This window comes from Haplochromis burtoni, unplaced genomic scaffold (genome assembly GCF_018398535.1).
Source record: "Haplochromis burtoni strain Fernald_Lab_line unplaced genomic scaffold, NCSU_Asbu1 Contig_224, whole genome shotgun sequence".
Classification (NCBI taxonomy): domain Eukaryota; kingdom Metazoa; phylum Chordata; class Actinopteri; order Cichliformes; family Cichlidae; genus Haplochromis; species Haplochromis burtoni.
The window spans coordinates 187,970-211,621 of NW_024582585.1; the positions used below are offsets into that span (position 1 = coordinate 187,970).

Sequence of the window (23,652 nt, forward strand, 5' to 3'; positions counted from 1 at the left end):
CACACACACACACACACACACACACACACACACACACACACACACACACACACACACACACACACACACACACACCACGTTCTGCTATATTTACACAGACACAGATGGAAAAACACACTGCGCACCCCCTTTAACTAATTCTTTAACTAATTCTCCATCTGCTGAGAGAAACGCCACAGACTAATTCAGTCTCACTGACATGGATTGAAGAGGAGGATGCAAATTTATTATTACAGCCTCCGCGCAGCAGGACAGAGCAGAACAAAAGATTTATGGATTACAAGAGCCATATTGTTTCTGTCGTATCCCTCACCACAGAAAAGGAGACTTTTTAAAATGATTTTTCGGTTAGTATTTCTGAACATTTTTGTTTTTATTATTTAAAAAAATTTGACCACAAAAAAATTTAGCCTTTCTTTTTTAGTGGTTCATTGTGACTTACTTTGGTTGTTGTTTTAAAAGTTATTCAGACCCAAAAATTCAAAGTAACCAGCAGGTGGCAGCAGCACACCAGAAACAAGCGACCTTTGGGATTATCTGTTAGTTCTCCCTTTAAAACCAAAGAAGAAATGACTGATCATTTATAAATGAAAAAGTAAAATATAATGAAAATACACTCACAGGACACTTTATTAGGTACACCTTACTAGAACCGCGTTGGCCCTCTTTTTACCTTCAACATTGCTTTAATTCTTCATGATTCAACAAAGTGCCAGAAACATTCCTCCGAGATTTTGGTCCATGTTGACATGACAGCGTCACACAGCTGCCGCACATCCATGATGTGAATCTCCTGTTCCACCACATCCCAACGGTCATGTCTACATGGATAAAAGCATCGAGCTGCTGCAATGTGACTTGCTGAGTAGGCGCTTTCATTGATGCGTCCTTGAACAGGTGTACTCAATGAAGCGGTCAGTGAGGGCAAATTCTGATGTTATGTAGTTTGATCATTTAACTTTACAGGTCATTTAACAGTCTGGGAGAACTACCAATTATATATTAATTATCAAATAAATCATTTATCAATAAGTTAATCAGGTATTTATGTATTTTACCTCATGTAAGAAGACATGGAGGAACAAACAAACAAACAAAAAACACTTTTAAGAACCACTTCAGATTTTAGAAAACCTGTGGAAAATGTATGATTTGTTTCCACAAGTTTATGAAATTTTATTAATGAAATTAAGTGATAAATCTAAACCAAATGGCTCCTGGTCAGTTTGTCCTCTACACTTAATGAGGTAAATCGTCTTTGGCCTTCCTTCGAGGTTTCATGAGCCTTAGCAACTAATCTATGGAAGCCTTCCAGTCATTTCAGTTTAATAAGTTCCCAAATGATTAATGGTTTTATAATAGAAAGTCTCACGGGCATAGGTAGTCGTATGGTAATGACTGAAAAATCAATCAACTACACAATGCCTCAGCTATAAAAAAAGAAAAAGGTCTTTTATAGGATACAATGTGGTGTATTTGTAACTATTTATACAGAAGAAGCAGACAAGATTATATTATCACATATATGTTGTTAAACACAACCTTACCCATGACTCTGGCGTGAACTTTAACTCTGACGCAGACGTCGTCGTTGGTCTCGCTCAGCAGCCTCACCTCCTCACACAGAACTCCCTCGTGCTGGGTTATGTACTCGCACGTTATCTTCAGACCTCCTGGAGAGACATGCAGGACAAAAAAAATAGCAACAAAGACAGAAAAGAGAGTAAGTTTCCTCTTTATTGGCACGTTTTACTAACGCACGCACATCTCTACTTTATCGTCTCTGCGTGAGATGTTTTTCATAAGGATAATTCGAGTGTCAGACAATCCAGAACAAAATGTCAACGGGATGGAAAAAAAACAAACACAACTGACTGATAAGCACATGAATATATACACACACACACACGCGCACACACACGAGACAAACATAGTAGCACACCTGTTAACATAATCAGGCTGAGAGTAATATAAAGGGTGTGACGATAAACTGAAAGTAAAGGTCAGTAACCTGCTTCAATTACAGGCATGCAGTCGGCATGACTCCCAGAAACCTCTGACCCATTTCAGCTGTTTTATTGGCCAGGAGAAGCTCACGTTCATGCTAGCAGTTAAAAAATGTCTTTTTTTAGCCCACACAGGTGGCAGATGTTTAGGGTTTCCCGACTATTGCGGCATGACGGGCGGCAGGAACACAGAGAAACACAGGAAAGCGTCTGAAAGTCAGATCTGTTCCTATGATTTTTTTTTTTTTTTTCAAAGAAGGATCTCTGTGCTGACATGAGCTGAACTGTCTGCTGCTGTAATCCTCAGCCATCTGGAACTCTGCAGCCTGTGACTGTGCTGCCGAGTTACTTACTTTTTAGCTTAGCTATGCTTTCGAAAAATATGACTGCCACTATCCTTCAACACAGTCCGAACTCTCTGAGGCAGCTTTCTTGTAATGTCTTCAAGTTGGAATAGTTCTTGAGGGTTCTTGAAGGACAGTCAAAAGCCTTTTTTTGGATGTTTCTGCCTTTTATTATGTTCTCTGTCAACACACTGCGTCAATAATGTTGAGTTACGATGAATTATAATCTGTTTTTTAATGCTGTTGCCAATCAGTCGATTTCCAGTTGGAACTGCACAGTGGATCATTTTGCAGATCAACATTAGCCGAGGTGGAGGTGGCAGAAAGCAGATGTAAGATTTTCACTGGGAGTGACAAGAATGGACAAGATTAGAAATGAGTGCATCAGAGGGATGGCTCAGGCAGTTTGGTGGCAAAGTTAGAGAGACAAGACTGAGATGTTTGCACATGTGCAGAGCAGAGACAGAGGATATATCGGACAAAGGGTGTTGAAGATGGAGCAGGCAGGCTTGAAGAAAGGAAGACAACAGTTGAGGTTCCTGGATGTAGTGAAGGACATGCAGAGGGTTGGTGTTGACAAGGTGAGGTGGAGGAAGATGATCCACTGTGGCAATTCCCTAAAAGGAATCGGCCGAAGAAGAAGAAGAAGAAGAAGAAGAAGAAGAAGAAGCATGGTGTTACTAGCAATTTAATGTCTATGACAACAAAGAGTATAAAACCTCAGCATTGGTGCCCTGGATGGTTTACCTGTCTTGGGATCATTCACTGGAGATAGGTGAGATAGTTGGTCAGTGAAAACGTGTTACAGAATATGAAAGGTCTCATTTTTCCCTACATTTTGATATCAGGTCATCTTCTAGCCATGATTCCTCAAAGCAGTTTTCTAATATGATCATAGTCTGAGGTGTTCAGTTGGGAACTTTTTTTTTTTTTAATGAGATTTTGATATAAAATGACCCAAATGTATTGTAAACACAGTACCAATGACCTTTATACCACAAAAGGTCTGCCTGACTCACAGTTTAAACAGGAAACTAATGACTGTAAACTGCAAATGCAGCTTGTTTTACATATACTGACTGGGAAAGAACAGGGCTCCGTGTCACTGAAAGTGAGGGCTGAAGGATGGCAGCTGATTAGTTTAACAAAATAACTATCAACATGTACCAGCTTATCTCACAGCTTTAGATAAGCATTTAATTGAGTTTTTACCCTGTATTTCACCTCTCGGGCAACATACATGTGAGCTGTTAGTGGAAGAAATTTCCTCCATTTAATTGAGATTATTGCAACTGTAGTAACTGCTCTGCTCCCAAATTACAGAACGTATGATAACTCATCTAATCTACAAACATTTCTTCTGTAGCCAAGCCTCTGTTTTTATTGCAACACATTTTGTAGTTAGAATAATGATAAAGGTACAACTAACGTCAATAGCAGCCTGCATGCAGATCATTCTAGTAACGCTACTCTGTGTTGTTATTATGGTTTTTTCTTCTTAGCATCTGCTTGTTAAACACCGGTAAGTCTGACAATATTACAGAGTCTGGTCACTGACTAAAGCCGGATTTATGCTCCTGCTTTTGTCTCTGTTAGCTCTCAGAGAGAGGGATCATGGGAGTTCAACCAATGCAGAGGCTACAGAGGTACACTCGCCTGCAGTCCTCCAAAAACAGACAACACAATGTAAACCTTGTGCGATGTACTCTGGAGAGGCTACAAAGCTTTGTATAGCAGCGCACAGGCTAACAGGGCATCATACGACTCCTAAAGGGATCAGCCAAACAAAGAAAAAGAAGATGATATTATGGTTTTAAAAGCAATAGGAGTATAAAACCACAGCATTGGTACTAACATATTAGACTGTAGGCCAGCCTGTTGTGCAGTCCTTATGCTATATTCACTAATCTGTTACTACTGATTTGGTTTTATTATCTAAAGCGATTCTAAAATAAACACATCTGACATAAAGACTGCACTACATGAAAAATGATTTTCCCATTTTTGACTTTTTCAGTAATCATTAAGCTAACGTGTTACATAAGACTGATCATGATGGACAAATCCCAAACCAGTGACCTAGTTTAGCTCAAAGTCATCAGTCAAAAGATGCGACACAGACAGGCATTGATCATTTGAACGTAATTACAAATTTACATTATTATTACTTTTCACAATTTTAATGGAAAACTGTTTTTTGTTTTTCCATCGCTCGTGACCTCACCCTCTTGTGCCGGTGTGATATCAGTGATCCGGAGGTGTGGACCGGGTAGCGGCGCTGGACACACATTTTTACCCAGAGCTGGGATCTCAGGCAGGGTGAACACTATTTCATACCGGTGCTGTGTCTTCAAGAAGCCGACCTGTAGAGAGGGAGAAGAGGTTTTAAACAAGAGTCCAGCAAGGATTTAGAGATGAAGGCAAATCATTTTGTTTTCTTTCTCCTTCCTTTATTCAGCCACATCAAAGGGAAAGAAAGGTTAGCTGAGCAGAGACGGTCTATATAGAGAAGAAAGTGGTTGAGCCGTGCTCTCACATTTCATAGTGTAAGCCTATTACGGGTACATAAAAATGATTTATTTTATGGATACATATAAGCGCTCCACTACCGGGCTGAGTTTTCCTTGAGAGAGTCCTCTAATTGAAATGATTATCTGTGGCTTCAGTGATTGTAATCCCATCACCTCTGCCAGATTTTCATTGTAGCCTGATGGGGAAAGAAAACCAAATTACCCTCTGAATTTCACTCAACTCCAAAATCATTTTAGTGATGCTAATCGCGCGTGTGTGAAGCCTTCAGCACTTATTCTTCTACTCAAGTATGAAAGCCATCAGCTCCAGCACCCAAACAACTTTAGCACCCAATGATGGTGGACATTTAGCATAGCCAGGATCAAGTGCAAGAATTGCAACAAAAGAAAATTAACACATTTTTTTTGATTTCAGTACTTTTGAAACAAAAAAAGGCAAACAGAGAATAATTTTATGTTTTCAAACGTGAGAAATTTAGGCTTTTCCAAGTTCTAATACAAACAAGTTCCACATATAAACAACGCACATAGCATTCAGCAACGTGTAATTGCCTGAAACTTGCATTCCTTCCAGTGGCCAGGGGAGACTTTTCTAACTAAAGTCTATGGGAAAATTATTCTCTTCTAAAGTGATTTATGATCTTAGTAAAAACACTCCAATGACGACCTTATGCTCTTTCAAAGTTGAGCTAATTTCAAATCTTAGGTAAAACAGTATAATACTCATTTTTGCAAATGAAGGTCCAATTTGGTGTAAAATAGACAATAATCCTATACATATAGCATTAGTTCACAACAATAGTCATCTCAAGGTGCTTTATACTGCAGCATAAAGAGGTTAAAATATTACACAACATTCTTTTTTATGCAAGTCACTACAGCATGAGCATACAGTATCACTCTGTTTCTAAGTCAGATCCAATAGTGACTCATTACATATAATTTAACTCTATAAACCAGAGAGTGTAGATCCATCTTCTTCATATATTTATTCTTAGGTTTTATTATATTAAAATACGAATGTATTTATGATTTAGACAGCTGCTCAGGTACCCAACAGTTGATTCTGTTCATCTGGACGCAGCATTTTCAGTGAGCAAAACGTTTCGGCACTCATCCAAGTGGCCTCTTCAGACTGTAGTGACTTGCTTAAAAAAAGGATGTTGTGTAATATTTTAACCTCTTTCAGACTGAAGAAGTTGCTGAAGAAATTATTAGCCCTGGCTTTGGTGATTGTAATCCCATCACCTCTGCCAGATTTTCATTGTAGCCTGATGGGGAAAGAAAACCAATCTACAGGGAGTGCAGAATTATTAGGCAAATGAGTATTTTGTCCACATCATCCTCTTCATGCATGTTGTCTTACTCCAAGCTGTATAGGCTCGAAAGCCTACTACCAATTAAGCATATTAGGTGATGTGCATCTCTGTAATGAGAAGGGGTGTGGTCTAATGACATCAACACCCTATATCAGGTGTGCATAATTATTAGGCAACGTCCTTTCCTTTGGCAAAATGGGTCAAAAGAAGGACTTGACAGGCTCAGAAAAGTCAAAAATAGTGAGATATCTTGCAGAGGGATGCAGCAGTCTCAAAATTGCAAAGCTTCTGAAGCGTGATCATCGAACAATCAAGCGTTTCATTCAAAATAGTCAACAGGGTCGCAAGAAGCGTGTGGAAAAACCAAGGCGCAAAATAACTGCCCATGAACTGAGAAAAGTCAAGCGTGCAGCTGCCAAGATGCCACTTGCCACCAGTTTGGCCATATTTCAGAGCTGCAACATCACTGGAGTGCCCAAAAGCACAAGGTGTGCAATACTCAGAGACATGGCCAAGGTAAGAAAGGCTGAAAGACGACCACCACTGAACAAGACACACAAGCTGAAACGTCAAGACTGGGCCAAGAAATATCTCAAGACTGGTTTTTCTAAGGTTTTATGGACTGATGAAATGAGAGTGAGTCTTGATGGGCCAGATGGATGGGCCCGTGGCTGGATTGGTAAAGGGCAGAGAGCTCCAGTCCGACTCAGACGCCAGCAAGGTGGAGGTGGAGTACTGGTTTGGGCTGGTATCATCAAAGATGAGCTTGTGGGGCCTTTTCGGGTTGAGGATGGAGTCAAGCTCAACTCCCAGTCCTACTGCCAGTTTCTGGAAGACACCTTCTTCAAGCAGTGGTACAGGAAGAAGTCTGCATCCTTCAAGAAAAACATGATTTTCATGCAGGACAATGCTCCATCACACGCTCCAAGTACTCCACAGCGTGGCTGGCAAGAAAGGGTATAAAAGAAGAAAAACTAATGACATGGCCTCCTTGTTCACCTGATCTGAACCCCATTGAGAACCTGTGGTCCATCATCAAATGTGAGATTTACAAGGAGGGAAAACAGTACACCTCTCTGAACAGTGTCTGGGAGGCTGTGGTTGCTGCTGCACGCAATGTTGATGGTGAACAGATCAAAACACTGACAGAATCCATGGATGGCAGGCTTTTGAGTGTCCTTGCAAAGAAAGGTGGCTATATTGGTCGCTGATTTGTTTTTGTTTTGTTTTTGAATGTCAGAAATGTATATTTGTGAATGTGGAGATGTTATATTGGTTTCACTGGTAAAAATAAATAATTGAAATGGGTATATATTTGTTTTTTGTTAAGTTGCCTAATAATTATGCACAGTAATAGTCACCTGCACACACAGATATCCCCCTAAAATAGCTAAAACTAAAAACAAACTAAAAACTACTTCCAAAAACATTCAGCTTTGATATTAATGAGTTTTTTGGGTTCATTGAGAACATGGTTGTTGTTCAATAATAAAATTATTCCTCAAAAATACAACTTGCCTAATAATTCTGAACTCCCTGTACCTTCTGAATGACCTCATCCAAGTGACTTCTTCAGATGGAAGAAGTCACTTGGATGAGAAAATGTGTCTCCCACTAAAAACACTACGTCCAGATCAACAGACTCCCCTTTTGGGGATTTATTTAACTGGATGATTGAGCATGCATCAAGAAGCTGCTCAGATAGTTTAGGAAGTTTAAGAAATTTGAAATTTTGTCAAACGTTTTCATTCTCTGACAGTTTGTGCACTTAGCATGAGGCCACAATCACTATCATCAAATGCACTGATGGGAGTGGAAAGTTCTGCAAAAAATCTACTAACCACTGTGACCAGATTTCTACAAAGAGCAGCACAAATCTGCAGGTCAAAATCAAGCGGAACCAATGTGGGAGTGAGTACTGTACTCGCCAAATTGTTACAGGGTAAGCAGAGGTTTTACACCTTAGGCCTAGACTATACTTTGCAGGATATGAATACAGTGAGCTGGAGACCCGACGGTGGAGTAGTCTTTTCTGTTATACACGTTTGATTTCTGCTATATTGGGCCTCTCTTCCTCCCACCACATTCCACATTAGGTTCAGTTCAGTCTGCCATTCTGATAACCCTCTGCAATAAATTAACACCCAGTGACAACTATCACAACCACAAAAGCTGTAAAATGAGACATGCATTTTTTCAGTGATAAATTCAGTGTTATTTGCAATAATTAGCCTACTGCTCTCCTCATGTTTGTGTGAATCATTTGAATACCCTTCTCCCAAAATTGTTGTGCACTGAAAGGGAAACCTCCACCCAGTTTAGTTTGAAAAATATTCATTGTGCCTCTTTATAAAATCTGAACAGCAGATCTTCAACACCAAAAGAACATTTTGCACTGATGCTGCCCACAAATCTGGTCCATAGCGACCAACTGAAAACATAAAACTTGGTAAAAGATCTGTAGAGTCAGTCAATTATCCTGCATTTTATGCTCAAACCTGGGATAAAGAGTATTATAGTTGGCATAGTAAGTGCAAGACAAAGCTGCAAAAAGTTAGTGTGGGATGATATAGTAGTAGAGATATAGAAGTAGCAGCCTCATATTAGGCAAAGAGAAAAATTCATGAGGGGGAGTTATCACAGCAAGTGGTGAAGAAAGCTGTGCAGAGGAGACGAGATATACAGATACATCGAGAGTGAGAGAATGAGACAGCAGGGCCATGCAGGCAAGGAGAGATAAGCGTAAAGACCCTCCAGCTAAAGCTGCAAACGGCATTTTCAGCCCCACGCGACCCCTGGTTAAAGCAACGGGCAGAGCAGAGGCTCCAAAAAGCGCTACAGAGACAAGAGGGAATGCTGAAGGAGCGCTGCAGAGAAGAACAATCGTTCTGTGAGCATAGTCCCACGCACGTCCACACACTGTGAAATTCAAATTTCAGGCTCCACATTAAAACAACAAAATAAAGAGTTTAGGCAGGAAAAAGCCCAACCAAACAGTTGGAAGTGAAAAACTCAGCGTGAACCATTTCAGTTCATAAGAAAAAGAAAGCATTCCTGTTTTTGGTATTACAATATATCATGTGTAACACTGGAAGCGTTCACCCAAAAACAATGGTGCGATTCAGCTGGCTGACAAATACCACACATTTCAAGAACTCGTCACCCCACTTCACCAAGACAGTTCAGTCAGTACTTATGAACACACAACACTGACTGCTGACTACATGTAGAAGCAGGGAATGCTTACTTGGAAGACATCACTTGTGAGAAGAAAAAAAAAAAATTCTCCGTAGACCGAGCGAGCCACTGACTTGCAAAGATTGAGCTGTAAGCTATTTGTCTGGTTACATTTGCTTTATAGCTGCTGGCAATACTTACATAACACATAAGAAATTAATTTTTGCTGGACTTCAAAGGGCAACTCCATAGAGTCAGCTTCATTTATTCAGAGTGCCGACATGCAGCTTAAGCAGATTATACTAGGAGCACTCAATAACTCAATCAGTTACCAGAGTAACCAAGGTTACTGAACAACATATAAATTTACACTGCTATGTAACCATTTCAGTCAGTGCTCTCACTATACAGGGAGTGCAGAATTATTAGGCAAATGAGTATTTTGTCCACATCATCCTCTTCATGCATGTTGTCTTACTCCAAGCTGTATAGGCTCGAAAGCCTACTACCAATTAAGCATATTAGGTGATGTGCATCTCTGTAATGAGAAGGGGTGTGGTCTAATGACATCAACACCCTATATCAGGTGTGCATAATTATTAGGCAACGTCCTTTCCTTTGGCAAAATGGGTCAAAAGAAGGACTTGACAGGCTCAGAAAAGTCAAAAATAGTGAGATATCTTGCAGAGGGATGCAGCAGTCTCAAAATTGCAAAGCTTCTGAAGCGTGATCATCGAACAATCAAGCATTTCATTCAAAATAGTCAACAGGGTCGCAAGAAGCGTGTGGAAAAACCAAGGCGCAAAATAACTGCCCATGAACTGAGAAAAGTCAAGCGTGCAGCTGCCAAGATGCCACTTGCCACCAGTTTGGCCATATTTCAGAGCTGCAACATCACTGGAGTGCCCAAAAGCACAAGGTGTGCAATACTCAGAGACATGGCCAAGGTAAGAAAGGCTGAAAGACGACCACCACTGAACAAGACACACAAGCTGAAACGTCAAGACTGGGCCAAGAAATATCTCAAGACTGGTTTTTCTAAGGTTTTATGGACTGATGAAATGAGAGTGAGTCTTGATGGGCCAGATGGATGGGCCCGTGGCTGGATTGGTAAAGGGCAGAGAGCTCCAGTCCGACTCAGACGCCAGCAAGGTGGAGGTGGAGTACTGGTTTGGGCTGGTATCATCAAAGATGAGCTTGTGGGGCCTTTTCGGGTTGAGGATGGAGTCAAGCTCAACTCCCAGTCCTACTGCCAGTTTCTGGAAGACACCTTCTTCAAGCAGTGGTACAGGAAGAAGTCTGCATCCTTCAAGAAAAACATGATTTTCATGCAGGACAATGCTCCATCACACGCGTCCAAGTACTCCACAGCGTGGCTGGCAAGAAAGGGTATAAAAGAAGAAAAACTAATGACATGGCCTCCTTGTTCACCTGATCTGAACCCCATTGAGAACCTGTGGTCCATCATCAAATGTGAGATTTACAAGGAGGGAAAACAGTACACCTCTCTGAACAGTGTCTGGGAGGCTGTGGTTGCTGCTGCACGCAATGTTGATGGTGAACAGATCAAAACACTGACAGAATCCATGGATGGCAGGCTTTTGAGTGTCCTTGCAAAGAAAGGTGGCTATATTGGTCGCTGATTTGTTTTTGTTTTGTTTTTGAATGTCAGAAATGTATATTTGTGAATGTGGAGATGTTATATTGGTTTCACTGGTAAAAATAAATAATTGAAATGGGTATATATTTGTTTTTTGTTAAGTTGCCTAATAATTATGCACAGTAATAGTCACCTGCACACACAGATATCCCCCTAAAATAGCTAAAACTAAAAACAAACTAAAAACTACTTCCAAAAACATTCAGCTTTGATATTAATGAGTTTTTTGGGTTCATTGAGAACATGGTTGTTGTTCAATAATAAAATTATTCCTCAAAAATACAACTTGCCTAATAATTCTGCACTCCCTGTATAGAGCTTAATATAACTAGAAGTAAAAGTGTTATATACACAAATCTCCTACGTTTCTGTGGATTTGTTTGCACTTGGATGCACAGGGGTTCTGGTTGTAAGCAAGAATTGCTCATTTACATGTCCAAAACTACTAGAGCAACCTTTGCAATCACTTCAGTTGTATCTTGGTTCAGAAAAGGCCTTTGTGGAGCAGGGAAATTATTTTACTGCTATTGTTAAATAATCATGTCATCATTACCATTGCATTAATAATAGAATTGCAGTTATATTGCTTTCAGAGGTTTAACAGTGTGTGTGCTTTCAGAAAGACTAAGTGCAGCAGGCTGACAGGAAGTTGCAGGAGAGAAAGCAGAAGTGAAAGCAGTCTAAATATTCTGAGAAGCAGGCTAGATGAGGCCATTTGAATTACTAGGTTATTTAAATTGATCATTGCTTTAACAATGTAACAGATAGCTTTAAGATGGCCTTAAGATGTTTATGATGATGATAACTTTGTATTCCAGATGCAGTTATAACTATTTTATACACAATGCATATCTGTGCTTATTTGAGTTGATGTTCAGGTTCTTTAAAAGGTTTAAAGCTTCACTGACGTGACTGTTCAGATGATCCATGCTGAGGGAAAACTAGAACATAGAAGGATAATTGCAATACATGCTTACAATACATTTGTATCAGGTCATTTTTATATTAAACTTTTAGTAGAGGTTCTTGATTAAAACATTTATTCAACATAGTACATGTAGTTTCAGTCAGGTTATTGTACCTAAGGATGAGCCTCTGTTCTGGTGAAAGGTCAGAAGTGCAACAGGTGAATTGAGAAAGAGCATTTAAGGACAAGACACAGACAGTTAGTAGATGAGAGGTGATATAGAGGCTGAGTGAGGTCAACACACACACACATTAGTTAGATTTATTTAGAGGAGAGATTAGTCATGTCTGGATTGGAACTGCGAAAGTGTCTCGGTGAAAGAGGAACCGTCCTTGTTGTCTCGGCAAGAAAGAGGAACTGAAAGGTTGACCGGAGGAATCGGCCATGAAAATAGAAGATGATGTTCTTCTTAAAAGTCATTGTGGTGTTGATTTGACGTATGTATAAAATGTATCTGTGACGCATGAGGGGGCGTCAGTAAATCAAACCCTGATGCTATAAAAATCTGTTTATGCTTTGATTAAGTCGAAGATCACTTGCTGTCGGCGTACAGAGTGTCTTCCCACACGTGTGTATTCATTAAAATCATCGTTTGACTTCACCCGGCCGGATCAGTGTGGTTATTCTTCGATCACCTCTTGTACCCTTCCTCAATTTTTGAACCTTAACACCTTTTAAAGAGTAAAATGGGTGAGTATGATCAGCCCATGCAGTAAAGTTAAATAAGTTCCTTTAAGCTATGAAAACAGCTGGCAAAAAGTTGAAAATACATTAATGTAACTTACTGTAGGAAAGGGGTATTTTTTAGCTCCCGTTTTAAACCACCTCTTGTGATTTAGTCCAATATCAAAGATCAGCTCATTTTATGTTGCAGAAAAATGCTGTTAGGTACTGTAATCGTTTTGAACCTTTGCAATCTACATTACAAACGTTGTCGCTTAGAAGTTGAGGGTGTAGCACACTTCTGATTACAAGGTGTTTGCACAGGTCGCCTAGTGCAACTCAGATTGGTGCAATCATTCAGTTTGGCAAAGGGCTGCAATCAATCTGAATCAGTCTGCGCCAATGAGCCAATCTCCTCTGTGACACTTATTTACATTAGGAAACTCGAGTTGGTTGTTGAGCACCGATTTCAATTTGCAGTTAAATCACAATCCTGCAGCAACTACGTCATGCTTGGTTGATTCTGGTTGGACTGTAAATGTAGTTAATGTAAATTTCTCTTTATGTAGTTGAAAAGGGATTTGTAATTCACCCGATTATCACAAACGGATTGCACATATTTGCCAACTTGACTCCATTCAATCTCAAAGTGATAGCGGACTGACCATTAACTCACCAAAGTCAATGTGAAGCTGGCAACTTTTTGCGTGTGGTCACAAACCAGATCCCTGGCTTCAAAGCAAACGTTTAAAAGGCAAGGAGACTGCAATTTGCACAAAGTCATGAAAATCAAAATACTATTTTCCATGCTGGGAATGTACCATTACAGTGTACAAAGAATAAATATGTCAACTGCACCAAAACTGGTTAAAAAATGTCCATTTACATTCCAGTACTACACGTCATTAACTTTTTTCTTGTCTCTCCCATATTTTGTGTTCTGCCCTCTTTATTCCCTACCTCATCCTCTTCTTTTCATCCTCCAACACATCAGAGTCAATGGTGTTCCCTCTCTAATGGTTAAAAAGTTGAAAAGGAGTTTGTCCTTCCCATCTTGTTCATGCTCATCTTGTCCTAATATTGTAGGGCCTTTATGTGGTCAGCAGTGTGGTTTGGTGGTGGTGATTAAAACTGTGCAAAAGATCCCAGATGGAGACAAGGAGAGACAAACTCAAGGGTCGCAAGTTAGTCTAAATAAATGGGAGGAAGGTCATCCGGTGCAGAAAGGGCAGATAAAGCTGCTGTGGAAAATGAAGCCTTCATTATACTTTGCTGTGGACACAGACAACTGCAGACCCAACCGCTGAGTAGTCTTTCCTGTTAGATTTCTTTGAAGTTTGCCACCTGGGGCGCTTGCACAGTTGGTGCATTGTAATGTAAATTCTAACGGGTCCGTGTGGTCACGCAAAACAGGAAGGCGCACGTTCTCTCCCACTCACTGTCTGATGGGGAAAATGACGTTTCGTTAAAGCTGAAAGTATAAACAAGGCTTAAGAGAGGAGCCAACACTACCGCTTTCATTGTTCATTTCATTGTTTCATTTTCCTTACACAAAAAAGTCTGTATGTAGGCAAAATCCTTGTGTTCACCGAATTACTGGAAGGCCCATCTCTTTTAACTCTATTTTGGTCTCCATCAGCTCCTGAGTGGAATAAATGGCTCTTTTGTAGGTAAATTCCCCCTGTGTACTAAACAACTACCACTTCTGCAGTGTTTATCTTGAAGAAGAAATCTTTAAGCGTCAAGAATCAGCTTTTGTTTGCAGATGTGTTACTACAAGAACAACCTCTAACAACAAATCACTTTTTAATATACTAGATGTATTAGTTCCACTTGAAGCTAAAAGCAGCTTTTCCTATTTTCATCTTCTTATTTTGTGTTAATCTTTCCAGCAGACAACCACACACTCTTCACTAATTAGCCTTTAATCTGGTTACTTAGTAATGAGATTACTGGTAATCTGCATGTAGAACCACTAATGTTATGCAGAGCAACACCTCACCTTATGCACTACAGAAACTAAACTTCATAAACACTTTAAATTTAAAAACGTGTGGCTTCTTCAGCCGGTCTTTGCAGCACTGAGAGCTGCTCATTTGCATCACCGCGGCTAAAATTTCTGTGCAGAAACACTGAATAGAAAATCTGCCCGACCCGCACCTGACACATGGACATACACAATTTGTGAAATGTAAATTACCTTCATCAGGGCTGCATTCATACAGCTGTTGGATGCATAGCGCTTCCATCCCACGCACACCCACTTCCTGTCTGCAGGGATTGGCACCTTCCTTCTCACCCCCTAACCAGTTCATTAGCGATGCCCCCTCCACGAAGAGCCACAAAACCGAGCTCACAATATTCTGGGCCTGCACTTACAGAGCTTTTAGAAACACGAGTGCACAAACGGGCCGATCTGTGACTGAGAACTAAGTGTCTGCAGTCCATCCACGCGCTCACACACAACTTTTAATCACAATGATCTGGCTGTGAGTGAGAGTTAACACTTCAAGAGGCTTAGTAACATGAACCGAACTTTAAGACATTTCAACTTGGTTTCTGGTAGGGCAGTTATCATCTGAGGAAAGCTTAGAATAGTCACACGCACATTAACAAACACACTTTTGTTACTGCAAAATTAAACGCATGCGCAAATTAAAAAAAGAGATCTGTAATCACTCATCTGCCTGCTTTCCTGGGTGTTCGGCTGTTAGTCTGTTCTTTACATTGCTTCCTCTTTCCCACGTTGTCAAACTCAATGCTGACATCATTACCCTAGTCCAATCATCTTCTTACCAGCCTTCTTTTAGCCAATCAGCCTCCACTCTCTGCTCTGTCATTCTCCCCTTCAGACTTCAGACAACCCAAGCCTCCTTACCACAATCAGTGTCTAGACTACGGGGGTCCTGACTAATAGTCAAATACATTAATTTTTCCATCTCAATAAATTAATAACTTTTTTTTTTTTTTTTTTAAATACACCTAGAGCCAAGCAAACCCATGCCATAAAACTCCCATCACACAGTTTTTGTGCTGATGTTAATACAAGAGGAGAGTTGGAGTCCTGCAGGTACCGACTCATCAAAGCGTCAGTGACTTTTACACACCAGGAATCAGCAACCTCGCTCTGTAAATGGTCTTCCACTTTGTGCCCCAGTTGTTGTGGTTTTTAAACACTTCAACTTTGCAATAATACCAGGAAGGAAATCTCATAAACTGACTTGTTGCAACGGTCACATCCTATTACAGTACCATGGGCTTTAGAATGGCCCCTTCTTTCACAAATGTTTGTAAAGGCAGACTCCATAGCTAGCTGATGGGTTTTATACACCAGTTACACTTGTACGGTGGCCCTGAGAGGTCAAATGCACTGCAGCTAAAGTAAACAACAGTCAAAAGAAGAACACTGAATAAGGCAGACAAAACAGTCCTACTCCCAGCCTACCAACAGCTGCATCTATGAGGTGGCTGTACCTCAGGTGGTAGAGGTCACTATTAATCGGCACGTTGGTGCTTTGATTCCCATCTACTCCAGTCTGCACACTACTTCAAGATACTAACCCCAAGTTGCTTGCTGATACATCAGAGCAAGAATGCATGTGAATGTTAGATAGAAAGCACATACAGAGAAGCTTTGAGTGCTAAGATGGAGTAGAAAAGAGCTACATAAGAACCATTCCATTTACCATCTATGGTATCAATTCAGAAATCCTAGGTGACTTTGCTTTCAGAGGTCAAGTTTTTCAGAAAACTTGACCTCTGGCCCCTGAGGTCAGATTCTCGTAGATGCACATGTGGTATCAATTGAAATTCCTACGTTGCTTTGATCTCGAGTTACCGATTTCACAACTTGGTTGTTGGTGTTGCCCACCTGCTCGCCCATCCATCAGGGTTACAACCCCATCTGACTTTTACGGCTGAGGGGTAACATGTAAAACCACAAAAAAGTGCAAAGTTCCAGTTAAGAGAATTACCAAAATTATTACAATTCATCTGTAAGGGAGACACAATGGCTTTAAATTTCATCTACATGAGCTGCTCATGGTTAACTAGTGAAGGCTGAAACCTGAGATGCAGGCTCTTTTTCCCAGAAAAGTTTTTCCCTTTAATAAACCTTGTTGGTAACCTCTGTGTTTTATAGCTCTAATGTTGTGGGAAGTAAGTAATTATTTCTCTGTTGTCACCATCATGTTGCTGCAGCCGCTGTATGTTGACAGGGGTGGTTAGGTTACTATAAGAAGCCAGAAAGTGTCTAAATAAGCTCAAGTTTAAGTGTAAAAGGCAAGGACAAACTTGCCTATTCAATATAACCCAATGTACTCCTTACTACATAGTCAATATTTTATATATACATCAAGATAATAGCTGCTGGCTAGCTGGCTAGTAAGTTGTTACTCAGGTGGCTTACAGTTAAGCTAACACAACGAGAGCAGGAAATAAGACTTTAATTATTTGAGTCATGAGTGGTAGGCACACAACAGTAGCATACATGCTGTTTTTACTCCTCCCGTTTTCATCCTGTATGTGCTTGCTGTTGGTTGAGCTTGAAGTTCCTGCTGTGCCTTTGAGAAGATACAGAGGACGGTCAGCTTCACACATGGATAAGGGTGTGGGGGAAAAAAAAGTCCATCTTTGCTTGCCAATTACACTGAATTGAGAAAGTCGACCACTTTATCGTGTTTTATAACACACAACAGTTTTCATTCAACATTATAATATGACTTTGTGACTTTGGGGTTTGATTATTTTGGGACACATGTCTGGTATGCAAATTTTATGAACCTGCCCTAACACCAAGAAAATAAGAATCAAATTTATGCAGCGCTTTCTCACTGCATCCACCTCTTTGTTTCAGAGTTGACCACAGACACTTAGCCCGAAACAAGAATCTTCATACTGAAGTTTGCAGTTATGAATCTGGAAAGTTACACTCTGAAGACTTTAAAGGCACCGTTAAAAAAAACACCAACAACATGAGAAAAAGAGATAAACAACAACAAATCTGTGACACTACTTCAAAGTGAGATGTTATTTCAAGTTGCTGTTTATGTTATTTTAAACTTATTTACAAAAGAAAAAAGAATGTTGTAATAACAAAGATACATTGATTAGTGAACAAACATTCTCATAGACTTAAAAATTAATCCATTAAAATGACATTGGGGAGGGCACTTGTTTGTGGAAGCCGCCAAATTGCTCTACAATCTTGATTACAGTGTCCCAGATGGACATCACTCTTATGCCTAATCGCGTTTCATTTATGTGACTAAAGACCGACTACATACATAGTACGCCTTATAAGTCACTTTGAATTTAAAGATCACCCCTGACCTTAGGTCAAAGGTGATCTTTAAATACTCGTCCACAAGTTTGAGGTGCTTGTTACACCGAAACTTGGGCTTTCTGGCTTATTATAGTAACTTAACCCCACACTCCCCCATCAACAGAGTGACTGCAGCAACATGCTGGTGACAACAGAGAATGAATTACTCACTTTCCACCATAATAGAACTACAACACACAGAGGTTACCAGCAAGGTTTATTGAAGAGAAAATCTTTTCTAGTAAAAAGAGTATCACTGCAACTCATATTTCAGCCTTCACCAGTTAACCATGAGCACATTTATGTAAATGAAACAACGCTTGACTCAAACACGAGTTTCTGGAGCCAACTTCAGTGATCAATTTTGCTTTAGTGGCATGATGAACCTGATGTTTACGATGAATGAACATCAGATGGATTGCCATTGAAAGCTCTCCAATATTTTTAGTAGATCAATTTGAATATCCTATCTCCCATCGTTCTCAAGTTATACTGTTCACAATGATAACACCCCACTCGACTTTTTACAGCTGAGCAGTAAAAAGCTGTGGGATTTGTAATCTTCAAAGATTCATGGCAATCCATCAGACAGTTATAAACACATTCCTCAAATTCATGACGTTGGCAGAGGAAAAGCAAAAAAATTTCTGGGAAGTATTTTTAAAAGATGTTACTGCTATTCAAAAATAAGTTGTTGAGACACTTCAGTTTGAGTCTAAAACGGTGCAATATGTCGAAACAACTGAACATAGTAACAACATTATGAATTCGAATCTAGCAATGCATCTCTACTGACAGATATCCCACACGTTACATTCACAGATAATAACGTTGAAAAGAAAAATAAAGAAAAAACAATGAAATGAATAAAAGTTGATGAACAACCACCTCTATAACAAAGCAGCTGTAAAGAACTGTAAAAAGAAAGTAAAAAATAAATAAATTGTGCAGTTAGCAACATGGTTCATTATCATTACTATCATCTAAAGATCAAGCCTGTATGATAAATCACCCTGTGACAAGTGTCACAGGGTGATTTATCATTAATATTACAACAATGTTGGGCCTTAGGCACCTTCCTTTGTTGTTGGTTCCTCCAGGGTTTAAGAGCCGAGAGCAGAAAGATGTGCTGTCCGATATCATTGTTCTCTAAACTTTAAAGCTGACAGAGAAGATTAGCAGGAATGAAAAGACTTTAATCTTGGACTCGATGTTTCACAGATACAACCTATCAATTCTGACAGAAAGCGAGGGGACGGGTACACCAGATCAAAGACCTACCTCTCTCTGTTATATCTGCCACTTGAAAACATGCCATCCAAAGAAATTAAGCCCTTATGTACTATTTCTGAATTTTTAAGCTAATACGCCACAAGAGATATAATCTGTGAAAAGTAGATTTGTTTTTTGAAAAAGAAAACAAAACTTAAAAATATTTTTAATCACTACTTTTATAAATGTAGCCGGTTGGAGGCTTCTTGTTAGAAAGACATGTGCCAGAGAAGTAAGATCTTGTATTGGCAAACCTTTAATCAACCTTTTTACAGCCTTTGTTGACATCCACTCTGAAACTACACCTGCACCCCATGACAATAAAAGTGGAATTGAATTTGGTTCTCTGGTGTACGTGACACGCATGACGCAAACTGAATAACAGGCTGGAAGCAAACTGGTGCAGAGTGTTTCTTATCCAGAGCGTGTGATGCTGCCAGACAGCTGAGCTTAGGGTGATCATTTTAAGTAAGTGCCTCCGAACATTTCCAACGCGTCATCAGCGAAGCACCTCATCACTACATTAATTCATAACAGACAGACATATAAACAAAACACACATAATCACCAGACTAAAAATAGTCTTCAGTCTTCCTATCCTTCACAGACGGAGGTTTAACATCTTTATTGCTCTTGATAATTTCCTCTTGTCAAATAATTGCACAGTATAAAAGAAAGAAGTAACATGTGTGCTTTTAGTGTCCCTCAAACCACCAGTACTCTTAAAAGGGAAAATGAAAACCTAGGAGCAAAATGGAAAAATATGATCCAAAAGAAACTGCCTGTGAGCTGCAATCGCTGATGAAACTTGGTTCAGTATTTTGTTTGTATATCATCAAATTATCACGATCACAAATTTCTGTTGAAATATGGCGATATCTTTTTGAGACTCTAGCCTACCCCTATTACTTAAACATTTACAAATACTAAAATTTGAGAATTACATCAGGAAAAAAACTACAAAATAAAATAAGTACTGACTTTTCATAGCATGTTGATGTAATTTTTGACTCTACTTGTTACAAAAGCTTTATTTTATTTATTTTTTAATGCCACCTAATCTAACACGTCCTCTTATTAGCTCTCCATATCCACTTCTAGTAACATCCTCTAACTAAAATATTCACACAACTTAGACATTGTTTTGTGTCTACACTAATCACACTGCTTTTTATTTTGTAGTCTGATAAGATAGATTGATCGATCTAATGTGTCATGTGAAAACTGAAAACAGTCTCAATCATCCCGAAGACTGAAGAAGTCACTTAGATGAGAGATGAAATGTTTCTCCCTCTCAACGTCCAGATGAACAGAAGGGGTTTTATTCATTATTTTAGCGCTCAGTACTGTCATCTATAGCACCAAACAACAACAGCATGGCACTTACATTGAAGGTGAGACAACGTAAGACATTTTTTCTTCCATTTATATAATACATGTAGCAGCCAGAGGTCAGTCAATAATTGTCCTGCCTGAAGATTTTGATAATTACTGACTTTTATTATGAATCCCTAGAGAATGTTATTCATATTAATCCTCCTTCAACACTAACAACAATCTGAAGCAATTACGTGGAAGTGGTGGTCAACCACAGATATGGAAGAGCCATTCAGAGGCGGTATGCAGTAAAGGACAAAGGTGACTTTATTTTCTACAGAGGCTAAGGTCACTGAACATCTGCCATCCCTTGGTGTGCAGTGTGTCTACCATATGGTGGTGGCCAGTGCTTTTTGTTGGGGCCTGCTGAGGAGAAGCTGTCCGCACAGCACAGAGGAACAGTAGACAAACCTATAGAGGAACGGCCCAGCAGTCGGGTCTGAACTTGAAAAAGCTCAGCAGGCAGTAGAGAGAAGAATGCACTTGAAGCTGAAATCAGCTATGATCAACCCTGCACACCCACTCTGTGGCCTGAAGGTTATCAACAGCAGCACCTTCAGTCAAAGACTGACTGCACCAAAGTGCACATCTGATCACCTCAGGAGGTCCTTTATATCAGCTGCCATAAGAATGTTCAGTGCACAGTGATAATAATATGATTTTATCCACATGTTTGCACATTTGCATGTTAATCACCTACTGTTTTATATATACTGAAGTACTATTAACTTATATGAAAGCATTATTATAAATGAGTAAAGGCTATCTTTCTTACCACCATTCGTGGGTTCAATGATATAGAACTGATGAGAAACAGAGTAAAGTGAATTACCTCAACTGCCGTCTGACAGTCAGAAATAGCATCTTATATTAGACTTCCTGTAAGGCGAGACTGTGGTCTGACTGCAACTAATACAGACAATACATAAGAGGAGAGTGGTCTTCAGACTCTTTAGCAGGACACAGGAAGTGAGATAAAACTGTTCTACAACCGCACCGATAAAAACGCTAAAGAAAAACTTTACTTGATTTCAATTCAGCCGTCATTGCCTTCAAAGCTCCTTGTGCAATTCTGACCTTCTTATCTACATCTGGATATACTCTAAAGTCCATTCCCATGTTCACGTATCTTCTCCTCTGTGTCTAATCAGCAACTTGAAATTCATCTTAGGAAAAAGAAGGTTGCAGAGAGCCAAATTTGGCAATAGGGCACAGTGATGAGCTAAAATCATGGCCATATTTCAAGTCATTTGGATCAAATGTGACATGCCAGGATGCTAGAGCAGAAACCTGAACTTCTGCAGGAGGAAATTTCAGGGCACAACCCAGGAATGTTTAAAAATAAACAACAATCATACTTCTCTGACTCCTGACCTGATGTAGGCTCTTCCACTAAAACCTGCACCACGGTCGGACAGAGACTCGGCTCTCATCATTAGCGATCGTCCTTAGTATAAAAGTCAAATTGGTTTGAAGAATGAGTTCACGTTTGTGCTCAGCTGGTGGCCTGAACAAGATGTCAAGGAAACAATCTGTCAAGTCCTTAAAGCCTCACAGTGCTTCACAAGCAGAAGACAGGAATTTAGCTGTGGTGGGTTTTGTTTGGGGTTTTTTTGGTTTTCAAGGAACAAGTTGTGAAACTTTTTGACTGCACTTGTTATAAAAACAGTTAAGGTAAAAAAAAAGGTTTAAAAAAAAATTAAAATCAAACTGAGCTACATTAAAAGACATCTCTTTAATCTTCAGTAACTATTAAGTGTCAAACTATTACAAGGTTAAACTAACCTTGACCAAAAAGTTGCCATCATCTTCTGGAGTCACCATGACAACGGAGTCATGTAGCTTTTCATCGAAATGAACGTGTGAAGATGCAGCGTGGGGTTCCTCTGAGAAGCGCACGCCTCCTGCCTTAGCACAACCTGAGGAAGAGGAAAGACGGAAGAGCAGCTGAAGGTCTGCTATGTACAAATATTCACACTGCACTCCCTTTAAAGGGAGAAAACACACATTAAGCAGCCGGTTGTTTCCTTTAAGTGATGTAATGGAGAGTTGCTGGAGAGCACTTCACAATCACTCATGCGCATGCTTTGCTAGTATGCACCCTCTGGGTGCTTTAAAGCCTTGAAAATGCACACACAAACACACATCAGGCACAAAGATTTTATCCCCTTCAGATATTTACTTTTTTTTCTATTTTTTTTTTTTTTAAGTGACCATCTGACTGGGCCAACGCTCATTTCGCAGCATGAGACAAAGACACCAAACACATACCCACATACTTAAAGCTATCTTTACCCACAGGATAAACAGGGTGATATCACATTACAGACACCTATATGTGAATCTCACTGTTACCTCAGTGTCAAAATAAAAGAGTTAAAGGTTTGCAATCTAAACTTCTGATTTGGCCTTAGATTTTCGTGTTATCATAGGACACACTGACACATTTTTATTTATTTTTCCTCTGCCCAGGCATTCATCCCCAGTGTGAGAGAATGGAAAATCCTTCTCCAAATAAACAGCCCTCCACAAAAAATAATAATTCCCTGAAAAAACAAACAATTTGTTCAAAGGTCTCCTCCACAAATTTGAGCCCCTTTCAAAGCATCTCCTTCCCAGAGCCTTTCAACACCGGCTAAACAGCAAGACAGGGAGAAATAGTACAACGAATATACCTAAGCAACTTTTTAAATATTTATGAAATACTCTATTAATAGGACGATATCCTTTAAGCCACCGTGAATGCTACTGCCCATAAAAACACTTTAAGTGAGTGATGCTGCAGTGTGTGAGTGCACGTCTGAACCCTCAGTTGTTATCACACATGAGCTTCCAGAGAGTGAGTCACAATATCAGAGATATCAAGTCAAGAAATTGTCCTAAGATGCCCTATTTTAACATGTAGACAAAAATCAGGAGATAGTCCCCCTTAAGAAGCTGGAAATACTCAGTTTGGTTTCGGGTGCTGCCTTAATAGAGTATAAGGGAGTCAGCATACATCACGCCCACTCCA

General features: G+C 39.7%; 1 protein-coding gene across 2 annotated transcripts in view; it reads right to left on the minus strand.

Annotated features, from left to right (window-relative positions):
- The window catches only part of cunh20orf27 (chromosome unknown C20orf27 homolog), a 50,334-nt gene that overhangs the window by 4,785 nt on the left and 21,897 nt on the right, over window positions 1-23,652 (minus strand). For both annotated transcript variants that reach the window (XM_042226706.1, XM_005937081.3), the window contains exons 3-5: window positions 22,425-22,558; window positions 4,575-4,713; window positions 1,548-1,673 (exon numbers count right to left, since the gene is read on the minus strand). In XM_042226706.1, the coding sequence (XP_042082640.1) occupies window positions 1,548-1,673; window positions 4,575-4,713; window positions 22,425-22,558 (399 nt within the window). The remainder of the gene's footprint in view (window positions 1-1,547; window positions 1,674-4,574; window positions 4,714-22,424; window positions 22,559-23,652) is intronic.